The 15,678-nt window shown below is 36.2% G+C and overlaps 1 protein-coding gene across 2 annotated transcripts in view; it reads left to right on the top strand.

The window, feature by feature from the left end:
- The window catches only part of LOC136822619 (mitogen-activated protein kinase kinase kinase 15-like), a 54,041-nt gene that overhangs the window by 17,522 nt on the left and 20,841 nt on the right, over positions 1–15,678 (top strand). The window contains exons 1-22 of one of the 2 annotated variants that reach the window (XM_067078888.1): positions 62–204; positions 549–670; positions 1,009–1,121; positions 1,745–1,989; positions 2,514–2,594; positions 2,994–3,086; positions 3,972–4,031; positions 4,197–4,243; positions 4,871–4,963; positions 5,367–5,454; positions 5,771–5,904; positions 6,845–6,972; positions 7,294–7,397; positions 7,869–8,069; positions 8,644–8,709; positions 8,986–9,083; positions 10,221–10,289; positions 10,540–10,613; positions 11,235–11,382; positions 12,225–12,305; positions 13,208–13,391; positions 13,925–14,066. In XM_067078888.1, the coding sequence (XP_066934989.1) occupies positions 142–204; positions 549–670; positions 1,009–1,121; positions 1,745–1,989; positions 2,514–2,594; positions 2,994–3,086; positions 3,972–4,031; positions 4,197–4,243; positions 4,871–4,963; positions 5,367–5,454; positions 5,771–5,904; positions 6,845–6,972; positions 7,294–7,397; positions 7,869–8,069; positions 8,644–8,709; positions 8,986–9,083; positions 10,221–10,289; positions 10,540–10,613; positions 11,235–11,382; positions 12,225–12,305; positions 13,208–13,391; positions 13,925–14,066 (2,434 nt within the window). In that variant the 5' untranslated portion in view covers positions 62–141. Of the gene's footprint in view, positions 1–61; positions 205–548; positions 671–1,008; positions 1,122–1,744; positions 1,990–2,513; positions 2,595–2,993; positions 3,087–3,971; positions 4,032–4,196; positions 4,244–4,870; positions 4,964–5,366; positions 5,455–5,770; positions 5,905–6,844; positions 6,973–7,293; positions 7,398–7,868; positions 8,070–8,643; positions 8,710–8,985; positions 9,084–10,220; positions 10,290–10,539; positions 10,614–11,234; positions 11,383–12,224; positions 12,306–13,207; positions 13,392–13,924; positions 14,067–15,678 lie in introns of those variants that run through there. The other variant, XM_067078887.1, reaches the window with a different exon arrangement.

The raw sequence follows: 15,678 nt of genomic DNA, 5'->3' as shown, positions 1-15,678 counted from the left end.
TGATAAAAATAACTTTAATAAAATCCTAAGTCACGTTTCATCTTTGTGTAGTTGTGTCATGTTAACCTTACACAAAGCACCCACTTTTATGGTCCTGTTTTGAAAACCTTATTAAAGCTGGTTAGATGGGAGTAGAAAATCATGTTATTTGCATACATTCGCGCATCGTATATTGGTAGAATTGTTAAAAGAAGCTACAAAGAGGTGGGTATCAAAAATTTGTCAGATGAGTTGGAGTTTTTATAAGATACTTTAATAATTGGTCATTTAAGTAATAAAAATGACGCCTTTTTTAGAAAAAGTAACAAAATTGTTTTATTACTGGTTAGCGACCAACCAAATCAAATAAGAGCTTTTAAAAACTCCATCACGTCCCAAATTTGTAATGAGGAACTTGTTGTTTCAATCAAATCTCATTGTTTTGTAGGATTTTTCAGTGACATCTGACGAGTAATTATTTTTTTTAAAGATTTTTGCCTTCAAATGTTTTTCTTGCCAATCTAGAATTTTTCAATTTCATTTAAATCTTAATTTCGTTCTCTTTCTAGCTTTTGAACGACAAAGAGCTGAATCCACCAGACTTGTTATGTTTGGCTGGTCGAATCTACAAGGATAAATATTATGCTTCCAATTTCACGGATGACAAGTGTCGAGATGAGGCCATCAAATGGTGAGAAATATTTATTTTATTGATATGTCTTATTGGTTAATATCTTGCCCGGGGGGGGGGAGGTAAGAGGTTTGCGAATGGACGGGTATGTCCGAGCCAAAGTTTGACCCTTAGAGAGACGAAAATTTTTTGACATTTTTACCACCTTAGAGACTATTTCCCCAAGAATTCAGCCAAAATTTTCAAATTTTAGTCTGTAAAGAATTCATGACCCTTTGAGGGAGTCCTTTGCAAGGAAGCCCTTCTCTGAAAATGCCAAATTTTGCCCAAAAATACCCTGTTTTTCCGCAATAGAGACTTTGGCCACATCATTTAACTTTCTTTTTTCCACACTCTAGGTACAAAACATCGTTTGAAATCCAACCATCAGATTTCTCAGGATGCAACTTGGCGATTATGTTGGTTGCAGCTGGTCATTCTTTCCTCCAATCAGATGAATTGCAAAGAGTGTGTAAGTGCAATGCTGTAGAATTCTTTCTCGTGTACTTATTTGAAGGGGAGTCAATGCACCTATGAACACTTAACGGAGTGGTCAACTTTTGAGAAAACTTAAAATAAGTTTGAATTAAATGAAACTTTTTTCATATAAAAGGGTATGAAAATGGTAGGGGTTTGATTGGTAATGCCATTGTTTTGCAATTTTCGTATGCAATAATCTTTCATGATCCTGAAAAAACGAAACCTACAAACATTTCTAGAGAAATAAACTCGTCACATAATTATCTAAATTCAGGAAAATAATTATTAGACACGCAAAAAAATATTGGCCGATTATTGACCATGCCCAGACAGAGCTTTAATTAATCACGTGATAAATTCCTCTTCATAACATTGGTTTAACCTTAGGAGCCGTGAAATCTTTTCTATTACGCAACTGCGTCCAATTTCTTTGGAAAGGTTAACGGATTCAAAGTCTTTTTTGCGTTAAGGCGTGGTAAAAAACTTTATTGGTCAGAGACTGACGTTACACGTAAAACTCCAAACCCCAAATGAGGGAAAATACCCTTTTTTAACACTTTTTGGAAGAAGTATTATATAAAGTGATACTTTAGTGATGCAATTTTCCATCCAAAGGTATGACGTTGAACGGGCTTATTGGTCGCCGTGGGCATCTTCAAGACATTCAACAGTTCTGGATAGTGGGTCGTTTCATATTGATTAGTGTTCTTGCAAGAGATGTGTCCAGAGCTTGTCTTGCAGCAGAAAGGATGTTTTTATTGAATCCACCACCATGGTATTTGAGATCGATCATACAAGATTTGGAAGTCATCAAACATAAAATACACGCTTGTGAAGAGAGCCACGAGGAGGAGAGTGAGGTAATACATCAAATGTTTAAATTGAAAAATAGTTTTTCAAGAACTTGTTGTTTGTTGCTGTTTCACTCCCACTTCAACTGGAGTTTTAAAGTTTAATGTACTGTAACAAAGTGTAACGTGACTACTCGATGTGCATACTGAAAATAATAAATTTAGTTCAGGGTTTCAGATATAGCTAAGTGAGTCTCACACATAAACTTCTATTATTTCGCATAGGATCAATTTTTTATTACAGTTGATTCTCTAATTCGATCTTCAAGAGACTAGGGATTTTATTCGAATTAGAGAAAGATTTGAATTACAGAGAGTATTTTATACTACTTTCTGACTGAGAGGATCAATATTTTAGTTCCAATTAAAAGAAGATTCTAATAATATAGGTTTGAATGAGAGAAAATTGACTGTATCAGCTTTTACTTTTGGCTGTCTTCTGTAAAGTAAAGACTGCTAATTGGCATTGCTTAGAAGATGTCGACTGATTTTGTAATAGATGTAAAATCATTACAATCATCGCTCTTATTTAGGTTTCAATGAAACATAATTATTGGCAAGAATGTATCTACAAAGCGGCCACTGACTGTGAAGTTGACGATACTCGATTTCTGGTAGGTTTCTTTTTTAATCGATGTCTAACTCCTATGTTGGGAAAAAGCATGAGAGACTTTCCTGAATCGGGAATCAAACTGATTTTTCTTTATTTTACAAATACTTCTTTTCGTTTACAATTGAATAAATTTTCTGTTTATATGCTACTTTACAACAAAGGTTTTCCTCGCAATAAAGTACGAAATACATGTTAATTCGTCGGTTTATTGGTGTTTCCCAGCCATAATTCCTCTAAAAAGTCGTCGTTACTATGGAAAATCATTCATTGGCAAAGACTATTCGTCGGTAAAAAGTGACGATTTTTATTGCTGACGAATTTTCTACCAATAAGGTAATAGTTCTCATAATGTTATAATGATGTTATCAACTGAACCTTTTATCGTCGTTGCGCATTTCAGGTACTCTTACAAGACCCTGGGAACGACTTCATACCAAGTTACATTGTTGTTGGTTCGGACAATAAAGATTCTGTACCGGACAGTGCTCAAACGGTAAAAATAATATTTTCTCGTCTATTTTTTCTCAATTTTTAGTCTAACAAGCTAGACGACTTATTCAGACATAGTCGAAATAAAGCAAAAAGTAATGGAGGGAACAAATTTTAGTTGATTAGTAGCAATAATCGTATTATCATATAACGCTCATACTACTGTATTACACGCATTATGAACGACTCCAGTCTACTCAATTTTACACAATTTACTCAATGAAATACAAGACATTTATAATTTATAGTTACATAGTGCTGTTTTACGGATAGTTCTCTCGAGGTTGACAGGTTAATGATAGTGCTTATTGATTCTTTCTTAAATTTACGTGCTTTTAACGAACTTTTCCCTCCAAAATTGTTGTTTGCTGATTTTATGAATAAGCGCCAGGTAACAATATGCTACTTAATAATGACACCTTTTTTATTTCCGCCTTGTTTTCAATCAATCGTCAACATACGATTCCCTAAGGTCAAAAGTTCAAGATTATTTTTTGTGTATCATTTAGGGAGTAAAAAAGTTTTCTTTCTCAAAAATATTACATAAGTGATGTATACTTTTAAAATAAGTGTTAAGCTTACACGATGGAAATATTCTGCCGCTTATTTTACCCGTTTCCATTTATGAAAATTAGATATTTAAGGTTCTTTACATATTTTCTGAACTTTAAATCGAAACTTCAAACCCATAAACTATCACTAGTAGACCCAGAATAAGCTTCTCTACTAGGCCCCTCTACGTCGATCTTGATGTAACCTAATATGACATAGAGATTTTCTAAGCTCTACTTTGAGTATTATCTTAAGATAAATCCATTTTGAAAAGTATAAAAGAAATTTATCCTTAACATGTATATCTAGACAACCTACTTTTGTCATATTTCTATAGTTTATTCGATTATGGCACGCCATACCACCTTGTGGAAAAAATCACACCGAAAAATGCAAGGTAAAGTGAGATGTTGATTTTTATGTTGAACCTCCAATTTCATCGCCAAAGGTTCATCTTACAAAACGATTCTCAATATGCTAAGAGACTCATTTGCCCTTGGTGATACAAGTGAGAATTTGACTTGACATAATGATTATCATTCTACCTTTTGTTATCTACTAGAAAATTCACAGTTGGAGTTTTCACGCGTCAGATATTCGGGGTATAAGGTAAGAGAAAGAAAGGGTCGAAATGAACCATGGGTAATGGGCTTTTCCAGAAAAAAATCGTATACCCCCTGTTGAGGAGGTCCATCCCTCTGTGGCTGGAAATGCTGTAACCCCCTGGAATTCCAGGCAATTTCAGGTTTAAACCCCTCTGGAATTCTGAATTTTAGTAGGATTTAAAAAGCTACCCCCATGGAATTCCAGTTATTTTTGACCGATTTTTGTATATCCCTATGGAATTTCGCCACATATCAAACCTTACCCCCTTGGAACGGAAATGGACCTCCTCAACAGGGGGTATACGGTTTTTTTCTGGAAAAGCCCAATCAGGACTCTATTAATGGCTTCCCATTAGTTAGACGCAAAACCTTCCAAAATTTCTGATTAATAGAAAGTCCACGTTGGTCCTGATTACCCATGATTCAGTTCGATCTTGTGATAACCTTTTTTATCGGAATTAGAGATTTCGACATTGCACCAACTTACGGTAGAGCTTAGATCCATTGAGGAATATTTTCCCAATTTTTTTGGTCCAAGTAGTAGTGGTCTGAGTAGTTGACTTAGCGTAACTCAAAGTGTTAGTTTTCTCAAGTTTTTCATTCAAGTCAACTATGAATATTTATGTTTTAGTACGTTTAAAAAAGACAATCGATGTTTGTTTCTATACGTTCACAATTCAGACGATTTTCAACTCTTCTTTTGTACGCCACATCATCGAAAAAGGTACGATTATATATATATAAGGAGGCTTTTAAATACACGTACACCGCCTTACCAGAGTACTGGTATCGAGTTAATATGAAAATCTTTTTTCGATGCACGGCACAAAATCTAAACCGAGCCATAAATATTGGACCATCCCATCAAACCAACCCTAAACCAGAAAGAAGGGTTTTTTAACTGATGAAAGTTGTCGATTGAGGCAAAATATTAATGGTCAAAATGCATATTTTTTATTTTGTCGCAACTTCGACGAGATATTACGGGCCAATTAAATGGTGAAAGATCTGAAATGTAGATGAAGACTTTATTAAAGCAGAACCATTGAATGCCAGAACATGGATCATTCAAGCCGTCGGTAATAACTTACTATATAGCACCGATGTCAATTTTCTTATTTTTGAAGGTTTCAAGATTTAGTGGGCAGCATATCAGCACCTATTCTTGACAATGTTGATGGTGATGATGTTCTTGTTGACCAAGATGCTCTCGAAGTAAGTACTGGTGTTCACAACGGATTCAGTATTTCGCATAATCTCATAACAGATCTACCATTCTGCGCATACCATGCTTTGCTCTAAAGGGATATGGCGAAGTGGCAACCTGACCTGGTTATTCAACCATAACAATCAAAACGTTGCGTTGCTTTTTGATTGAAAATGAAAATAAAAGTATCTGGGTTCTGATGTTTATGTTTATGTTTATGTTTATGATTGGCTTTTGAATTTGGTGTACAACTATAAGCGTATATTGAAAAAGGCATGTAATGACTTTCAGAAATCTCTTACTCGTTTACTTTTTCTTTTTCAGTATGAATATGAGATCGATCATCAAGGAAATCGCGTGGTATTAGGTCGTGGTTCATTTGGTACGGTATACGCTGCACGTAATCTCTCAACAAATGTTACAATGGCTGTCAAAGAAATTCCTGAAAAAGACACAAGGTAAGGTATTCAGATTGTGAGTTAGTAACTACATTCATTCGGTGGCGAAATCGAGAGTGAGGGTCTATCCTCTTTTCTATTTTTGCCTGTTTGCGCTAGACTTGGGAGGTCGAAGCTGAGAAAGAGTCAGGGGGGGGTCGGTAGTAAAATCTCAGACATAATGACGTTTACTACGGTGGTGGTGTGACGAAAAATCAAAAAAAAATTTTACTACCCAGGGTAGTTAAATACTAAAATGGGTGGTATCTATGTGTTAAATGTTGAAAAAATTTTACTACCTGGGTAGTTAAAACTGGTAAAATTAGCAAATTTTAGCTATTTTTTGTAATTCTTTTAATTTTCTGGATGACTTTTCTGAAAAAATCTGAAAATTTTTATAATTTGAAAAAATTTTCTGTTGGAAAGTTGTTTGCTGCAAACAAAAAATTCTCGAAATTTTTTGTCAATATAAAAAGACTTTAATTCTAAGGGAAAAACGTTAATTTTTGCACTACGTGAAAAATGTGTCACAGAAATAATCATTTTTTAGCTTTTTTGCAAAATCAGTCCGAAAAGCAACCAAAAAATAGGTGGTCTCCATGACAAATTGTCCCAAAAGCTTTTACTACCAGGGTAGTAAAATACCTCTTCCAAGAGTCTGGGTGGTGGTATGTAAAAATTCGTAAAAATCCTTTTACTACTCATATATGTCTGAGATTTTACTACCGACCCCCCCCTGAAAGAGTGCCACATCTACTTTCAGCTCCCAGCAACTTACCGCCTAAATCAAATTACTTAGTGTAACAGAGTGTAAGCTACTCAAACGCTGCTTTGGAGGTGAGTTTAGGATGTAAATCCCTGCAAATCATTGATATCGTTCGTTCGTTCGTCTGTTTGTCAGTAGAAGTTACGTATCTGTAAGGCTCTGTATATCATTGGAAATAACGTCTTCAATTTTCAGCCAAGTACAACCTTTGCACGAGGAGATTGCGCTGCACCGGGAAATCAATCACAAAAATATCGTACGTTACATTGCATCGCGTAGTGAAGATGGTTTCACCAAGATCTTCATGGAACAAGTACCTGGAGGTTTGTATCCCCACGAATCCATTTTCTAATTTCACTGTCGGCATTACTGCCTAAAACTACTCTGTTTTTTCTTTTTTTTTGCTTGAGTGTTTACTTTTTTACCCACTCAAACGTTGGTTAGCAGACCCTTTTCTTTATAGACAGGTCTATTATCCATTACAATTTTATGGACATATCCAACGTGAATACAATCACGTGAATCAAAAAACCTTAAAAGCAACGATAATTTTCCCTAAAATTTCTGACTCCCTCACTTTAAACCGTTGCCGAGACCCATGAACATCATGCTGTTTTTTAACCCTTAATTTTCTTTATTCATAGGAAGTTTATCAACGTTGATCCGCGAGAAATGGGGCCCATTGATCGATAACGAGGGAGCAATGGCTTTTTATACACAGCAGATTGTTGAAGGTGTCAAATATCTGGTAAGTTCGACCTGCTTAAAAGCTTATCAATTTGGTCTATTATGTTGCCAGCATCGTTTTTTGACGGTCGAACTAAAGGCTTTTTTTCATAAAATTTCTCATGTGCAACTCTACATGCCTTGTTTTTGAGATATTTTGCCTTTGCTTTTCTGAGAAATTACAGAAACTTTCATAATTTCCTACAAGATTTCATCATTTCTTCTTTTTGAAGCTTGAAGAAACCCTCCGGGTTAAGACTTTTAGAGTAAATGACAAGCTTTGTTGCCAATTTTTTCTTGAAAATCCTTACCCTCCTTTTAAGCCACTTGATCCACTTTCATATTGCTCAACCCACTCGCACTCATTTCTAACCCCTGGGAAGTTTCTACCCCATCCCCTGATGATGAATAATCATTTACCTTTGTATTGAAAGCTAAAAGGTCCCTCTCCTTCAGCGAAGATGAAGTCAGTAAGTAGCCCTCTTTATTTTAGCACGAACAAAAGATCGTGCATCGTGACATCAAAGGTGACAACGTGTTAGTGAACACGTACAATGGATGTTGTAAACTGACTGACTTTGGAACGTCCAAACGATTAGCTGGTATCAATCCTCACACCAAGACGTTTGCTGGCACCATGCAATTCATGGCGCCTGAAGTGATTGACCAAGGTCAAAGAGGATACGGACCACCGGTAAGATCATAGCGCGAAAATTAATTTTTAGAAGTAGCAATTTCAAATCGAATAAGCCAGCTGCGCTGGTGTCAGCCCAAAAGGCATAGACGATAAGTACAAATAAAAGATCGAGCTTTGAGAAAGCGCATCTAAGCAGCTTTGGAGAGCACATCCATTTGCTCGGAACATTCAAACAATATTGGCGCACAGTGAAATCCGTCTAAATCAGAATTCTGTAGAGCAAATTTATCTCGCCTTAGGGAATAAGAATGAAATCATTTTGTCATTCTTTGCTCTTTTTGATAGTTTTCACATGCCCGGATGGTACTAGGATGGCGAGCTGACGGGTGTGCCGTCAGACTTTCGACCCTCGGACCTTAACGGAACTAAAAAGGAGGAAAAAAGGACAATTTTTGTAAATTTAACGACCCTTTTTTGGACAAATTTGACCAAATTTCGATCTTTCTAGGGGGCAAAAAATCTTTCCGACCGTTTATGTGACTGAAATTTAAGTAGGCGGTAATAAATTGTAAACACCCAGGGTTTCATATTTCAACGACCGTATAAAATCCTTAAAATGTACTATTTACAGGCTGACATCTGGAGTATTGGGTGTACTGTTATCGAAATGGCCACCGGAAAGCCCCCTTTCTTTGAGGTAAGTCTGAGAAGTGCAAGTTTCTTGTAAAAAAATTCTACCTAGTCAAGCCATCCATTTGTGTTATATAGATATAAGACCGTAGAACTATTGCAAGCTACCACTTTTGTACCTGACAAACACATTTCTTTTCCGGAGTATTTCAAAATATTCAATATAAAATTTAATGAGAACACTCATTTTTTGGTAACGAGCGCTTTTTTGTGTTAACTTGTTCACCTTACAAACAATAATATGAAATGTATTCAATTAAATAAATTAAATTAATTTTTGTAGCTTGAACCAGAAGCAGCCATCTTTAAAGTGGGAATGTTTAAAACGCATCCTGATATCCCTGAAGAAGCATCAGAAGAATGCGTCAGATTCCTCAAAAAGTAAGTAAAATCAATCAAAAGTTAGACTTGTGCTTCTCATATGAAAAAAAGCAATACAATACAGTATACCTCGAATATCTCCTTGATTCGAACAAGTGTAATGGTCCTTTTAGTTAATAATGCCTTTATCAACCTTACTTCATAACTCGAAATTTCCTTAACTCGAACAAATTTGTGATCGATGTGCATGCGCGAGTTTAGAGAATATGATATTACGAGTTATAGAGAGGTGTTCAGGGGCTTGCTTACTGAAGGTACGAGAAAACTTGTTCGAATTGAAGAGACATATTCGAGTTATAGAGGTTCGAGTTATGGAAACTTGCTGTACTACATGCGGTTTTGAAGAGGTCTATAATTCAGATTTCAGATTTTAGAAAGAATTACAAGCTTATTAATTCGAAGGCTCCTACAAATCTAATGAACATGTCAATAGAATAAATATCTGTTATCGTTATGAACGATGATAAGTAGCTATTGGCAGGTATCCTGCTCAAACTGACAAGGAAAATTTAAACCAAAACATTCTTAAAGTCAAAATTAAATACTCTTTGCACTATCCACAATTTTCTCTGGGAACTAGTCAAAACTGGTTGTAAAGACAGACTGAAAAATTCGACTGAAAAATTCGCATGAAAAGTTTCTTTTTTCCTAACAAAGACGCCCTGAATAGAGTGCAATTTGCCTTATTTTAACTCGTCTTATGACGTCACACGGAGGGTGAATTTCTGGACTTTCAGGGTTTTGCTGTTTAAAAAGAAAATAACATATTTTAATGTGTGCATTAGGCTGTTCCATAAACAATTCATACAGAGTAGGGGGGGGGCTACGAACCTTTTCACCTCAAAAAAGATTGTTTGAAATGTGTGGATACCCCCTGGAAAATAACAAAAATTCTTGTCCTACCTTTTAAGTGAGGGCGGAAGAACTTGAATAAGTCTGTAACACCTCTGGACATTTTAGAATAAGTTTTTACCCCAAGTTTTTACCCCCTTGAATAATAAAATACACTCCTTTAACCCCCTTGGATTCTCGGATTACGTCCTGGAAACGTTAGTCCACCCCCTGTTTGGATATAAAATGGAATGGTCCATTTCATGAATATCTCCATATGATTTTGATATTTTATTTTTCTTATAGTTGTTTCCATCCAAACCCGGCGGAACGAATGTCGTCTGAAAAACTACTTCTGACTGCATTCATACAATTGTAAGTTACACTGAGTTAAATTAAAATGATTTTCTTATATACAGTATGCGTACTTTAATGGGATAAATTTTCGCGGGGATTAATTTTCGTTGATCTCGCGGATTTTGGTGTTAACCGCGAAATTAAGTCCAAATGGAAAAGCGTTATCCGCGAAATATTTTTGAACAAAAATAAAAAAATGTCAAATAACTCCTTTCAAAATGATTAATGGCATCAATAACTATGCCGAGCATGTTCTTACTCTCTCTAGACGTACGAAGCGAAAGAAGAAGAAAGATCACAAATTGAAAGTACAAATACCACCACCTCAGCGGATCATATCAGGTAACCCGCATGGCTGTCTTCTTTAATATGCCATGGGTATTTTCCATTGGTATAAAATGTCGTCCATCTACCATGGTTGGGAGATTAAGGAAATGTTTACCCTCCAAATGTCCAAAATAAGTATTTTCATGCATTTTTGATAGCCTAAAAATTCTAACATGATTAAAAAAAACCTTGCTAATTGTTAGTCTCCTCGCAATAAATCGAGTTGATATTTCAGAGTTTTTATATCGTAATTTGTCCATTTTAGAAGATTGATTTTGAAAACTCAAATTAAAATTGAGTTTTTACCACCAAATGACGGTGTTAAAAAAGGACTTGAAAATTACCATGATGCCATGTCGCTGTACCGTCGAATTATAGAATGAAAAAAATGGGACCGCGTGATACTTTTTCCTTTATAAATATCGTAGGAAAAGAAAACAGGCGAAGATTTCAGTCGCTTTTATATTCCCCATTGTCCCAATCAGTCGGTGAAAAGGGACGAGAAAAACACTTGTTGGGGAAAGTACTAAACGATACATTATTTTCTCTTTGCTATTTATTTAAAAAAACTCCAAAACGATAAGAATAATGTAATGTAATTCCATTGAAATTTTTCTTTATTTGATTTTCTTTCAGACCCAGGTCCTTCATCACCACACGAGTCCAGTGACGATTCTGGTGCACAAAGCTCCAATACGAACAGCGTAGAGTCACCACTAGATTATCAAGATAAAATGGATATTATCAGAAGTTCCAAGAAAAACTCCACCGGTGCTGGTGACACGTAAGCCGGCTTTCTTTTTTTATATTAAACATCCTTTAGGCTTTTTAGACCAAGCATCCGGCCTTTCATTAGCATATTGATCTCCGTGGTGCTTTATGTCCGTTTTTAAAGAAGCGGCGTTTCGTCAATTCAAGGCCATTTAGGAAGAAACGGCGCCTCATAACAATCAGTACGAATAATCAGTAATCACGTGTCTGCATTGCGAACAAACATTCAACTATTGCTATATCGTTGGACCTTCATGCAGCTTATCTAGTTGGGTTTCCCATAGCCGCACTCGTCTTCACCCGTTAAACAGTCGGAATGAATCTTTGTCTAAAAGATTTCGATCAGTTTAGTCTTTCGCTAGAAAGCTCGCAGTCCTTGAATCGATAATAGCGAGCCTATGTATGAGATGAGTGTTTTCCGCGACGGATATGGTTATCTTGATGATCCTGATTAACTAAGGACGACGGTAATTTAGTACTTTTACCATCCTCGATTTTTCGGGTCAAAACTTTGGGTTTTTCCAAATCGCTTCAGTCACTCTGCCGACCTTAAAAATGCAAATGCATAAACTCACCATTGACGTCAAGTAGGGATTTTTAGACTTCACGTTTTTTTAAATGGTTTCGGTTTACACAATCAGGATATTTTTCAAAGCATGGATTAGACTATTAGAATTTTTACTTACAAATGCAGAATTTTCTGCAAACTTTGCACGAATCAAAAATTTGCATATTTTGTAATTTTAAAGTTACCGATCAAACATTTCTCTTTCATTTTATTGAACAAGCAGGAGAATTTTAAATCTGTAAGATCCATAGCAAAATTTTGTTTTAGTGTTATCCTTTTTTTTTCAGACTTGCCAAACCGACGGACGTTTTCATGAGGAAACTTTCGCCGACGCCACCTTTGAAACCTCACGCTTCGAGAATTAACAGGTTTGTACAGACAGACTTTAACATGTCCCATGTATTTTCACTGGGAGTGTTGTTTGATAAAAAATACATCAAAATCTGGATTGATGTTCACAAAATATAAGTGCAACTTCGAAAAAAATCAATTTTATGATACTTCAAGGTCACTCTAGCAAGCTCATGATTTTAAGGGTCAGTAATGCGGGATTTTTCCAAATCGCTTCAGTCATTCCGCCGTCTTTAAAAGTGCAAATACGTAAACTCGCGTCTATCGCGCCTTCGAGTTTATCAAGTGGTTCGGTTGCTTTCAGGCTAGGCCAAAATATATTATTTGAGGATTAAGTAAGTCACCCGAAGGCTCCTCTTTCGATAGCTATCTTCCCTAAGGTAGGGGAGGGCGCCACTTTTTCTCCCTAGATTGCTTCATTTACCCTTGACTCTTCTCTTAATTGCTGAGCATCAAGTAGAGAGACACCAAGTACCATTTTTGTACTTTAGGTACGAAGTCTTTAGTATGACCCGGGGTTGAAAACCCACGACCTTGCGCACCGTAGCTGGAGGATTCTCTACCTCTACATTACGTTCGATGATTAGCCATAATGGGCTATTCCAGAAATAGTCTGTACCCCCTATGTTGAGGAGGTGTGACGTCCAGGGTGGTCTGGAAAATATAAAAAATCCGGGGTGGTCTGGTTTTTTTGAATGATAAAATCCAGGGTGGTCAGTATAACGAGGTTGAAAATCCAGAGTGGTCCAAAGAAATGGGAGAAAAAAATCCAAGGGGGTACTGAAAAATTGGAAAAAAATCCAGAGGGGTCACCTTTTTAAAAATAGACCTCCTCCACAAAGGGGGTACACGTTTTTTCTGGATTAGCCATAATGACGTAACGTTTTTTTTTGTTTTTTTTCTTTGAAACTACCAACAGTGAACCATTGCGGCGAGTGAAAACAATGGACAGTCCATCCTCAGGGTCGACAGAATCTTTAAACAGCATGTTCTTCTTGAGCCAATCGTCACACAGCAGTATAGGAGACGAATTCTCTCAAGTCAGTCAAGAGCACGAACGTAAAATGTTGTTGTTGACATCCATGAAGAATCATAAGCGTGAGGTTAGTCTGTCAAATAAACACTCAATTTTAGCGTTATTGCCAATGAAGTGTTAACCCGAATAGCTAGAAGCGAATCTCCTAGGTAGGATTTGAAGCCGGCGCTAAATCCCACCTAAGTTTGCGGCCTTGAGCGGCCCGTGTGGTTTTTAAAAATTCCAAATGTTTTACAAATTCTGGATTGAAAGTAAAATTTTCCGCCAGATTTGAAAAAAAATTTACCACTTGAAGAAATACGGCGTATATTCTAATGTTTCACATTTTCTTGTCTGAGAAAGGTTAAAGATTCGCTTCTAGCCCTTCGGGCTTAAACTTCATTAGCCATAACGCTAGAATTGAGTGTTTATATCCTTGTCCGAGTGTCTGATTTCCTCAAATGCGAAAATTTAGAAAGCAAACTACAGTTACGTAAATTAAAGTAACATAATTCGAGTTAAGGGGGGAAACTTACAGAGGTTGGAGTTATGGAGAGGCCGCTGTAAAATCATATTTATTCAGTAAATAATCAATTTCTTAAAAATGTTTTTGTTTTCCAGATTTGTGACAAGTGGATGAGTAAAACAGAAGAGCTGAGTCAGCATTTTATGCTAACCAACACATGTTTTAATTATCTGTTAGAAGCACTGATCGAGTATATTGAACAAGGATCCAATGTCGTCGATATAAAAAACTTTATCGGTAAGGATTTTCAAGTCGACGTCAAATTAGCCCAAAGTTTAATTTAGGCTTCAGCTCATGAACTAGTTTTTTATAAAAAGTTTGTGCTTTGAAATTTCTGTCTGATCTTTTTTTTTAGTCCGGGTGGGGAGGGGGTACTTAGGCAAGTGAAGGTACGGGTATGTGCCGCCCTTTGTACCTGGCTTTTTGGAACCTGGCAGTCCCTGTAAGGGTTAGAAAAATCAAAAAATTAAATCTCAGGTCCACTAAGGGTCGGAAAAATTTTTTGCTCCTAAAACATTGAAATTTTTTAAATTATTCCCAAGAAGGATCATAAAATTTACAACATTTTACGATTCCTCCTTTTTAAGTCCCGTTGAGGTCCGAGGGTCGAAAGCCGGGCTACACCCCCCCCGCCCGTCATCCTGTAAATCTAGTTCCCCCCGGGCTTTTAGTATATCATTTACTAAACATTTTCAATTATTCAACACATAAAGTACTCTTTGGTGGTCGAGGCACTGACTGATGTATGTGAGATTTTCAGCAAACTTCTTACGGCAGGTTCATTTATAAAGGACACTCCTTCCTTGAACTTCGTAAATAATTTTCAAAAAGTACGCTTTGGTTTACAACTGGAGTACTTTTTTAACCCAGCGATAGGGTCTGCTTATATTCCTTATTGGAGAGGAAGAATGCTTTTGACATATATTTTTTCTCGAATCCTCTTTTTTTCATCATGAATGTTTGTCTTTTGAGTTTCGTAAACAATATGATTAAAAAAGCGCCCCTAGGGTTCAATTGGGTCAATTATCCATGAAACAAAAAACATCTGTTATCGAAATTTAATTAAAAAAAACCCGGGGAATTTTATTTTCGTGAACTTTGGACCCTTTCAATAAGTGAATTGGTTTTTTGTAACCCTTAGAGAGACCTTCAAGGGTGTAAAATGGAACCTTAATGGCTTGCATATACCCAATACCCATTTAGCCTAGTACCCCCTCGAAATAATTCACTCTTTGAAAGGGTCCAAAGTTCACGAAAATAAAATTTCCCACTCAAAGGGTCATGATTTAAAAAAATATAGACCAAAATTGAGTGAAAATCGACAAAGATTTTGGGGAGAAGTCTCGCTAATTTTCGATCGATTTTTTGGCTCGGACATACCCGTCACCTTGCGAACCTGTAACCCCCCCCCCCCCCTGGAAAAAAAAAACAAGTAATAGAATAACAAAGCACGTCAGTGTATCCCTTTGTGTATACTTTGATTCCCATTCATTCACTCTCGTTTCATAACAACTCACAACTTTCTCCTTTAACGAAAGGGAATTTCCCTTTGGTAAACGAGCTTCGAAATTCGAATGGTACATTCGAACATTCGAACATTCGAATGTTTACAAACAAAAGAATGACAGAATTTTTTTAAGTGTCAAAAGCAGTTCCGTGCTCCTTTTTTTTTATGAGAGCGAGTTGGTGTTGGTAGAGATACATTTTTTTTTATGAACATGAATTTTTAACTTATTGTGTATGAAGCTTAGACATTAAATTCATAATTCTAGATGAAACCAAGTAGGCATTGAAGAGTCACATATAATCAAAACACTGAATGGTGAATTAATAGATACAGATTTTTTTC

Source organism: Clytia hemisphaerica, unplaced genomic scaffold, assembly GCF_902728285.1.
Source record: "Clytia hemisphaerica strain Z4C2 unplaced genomic scaffold, Clytia hemisphaerica genome assembly, whole genome shotgun sequence".
In the NCBI taxonomy this organism is placed as follows: Eukaryota; Metazoa; Cnidaria; class Hydrozoa; order Leptothecata; family Clytiidae; genus Clytia; species Clytia hemisphaerica.
The sequence above is the reverse complement of the archived record's forward strand: the minus strand, read 5'-3'. Positions and strand labels throughout refer to the sequence as shown.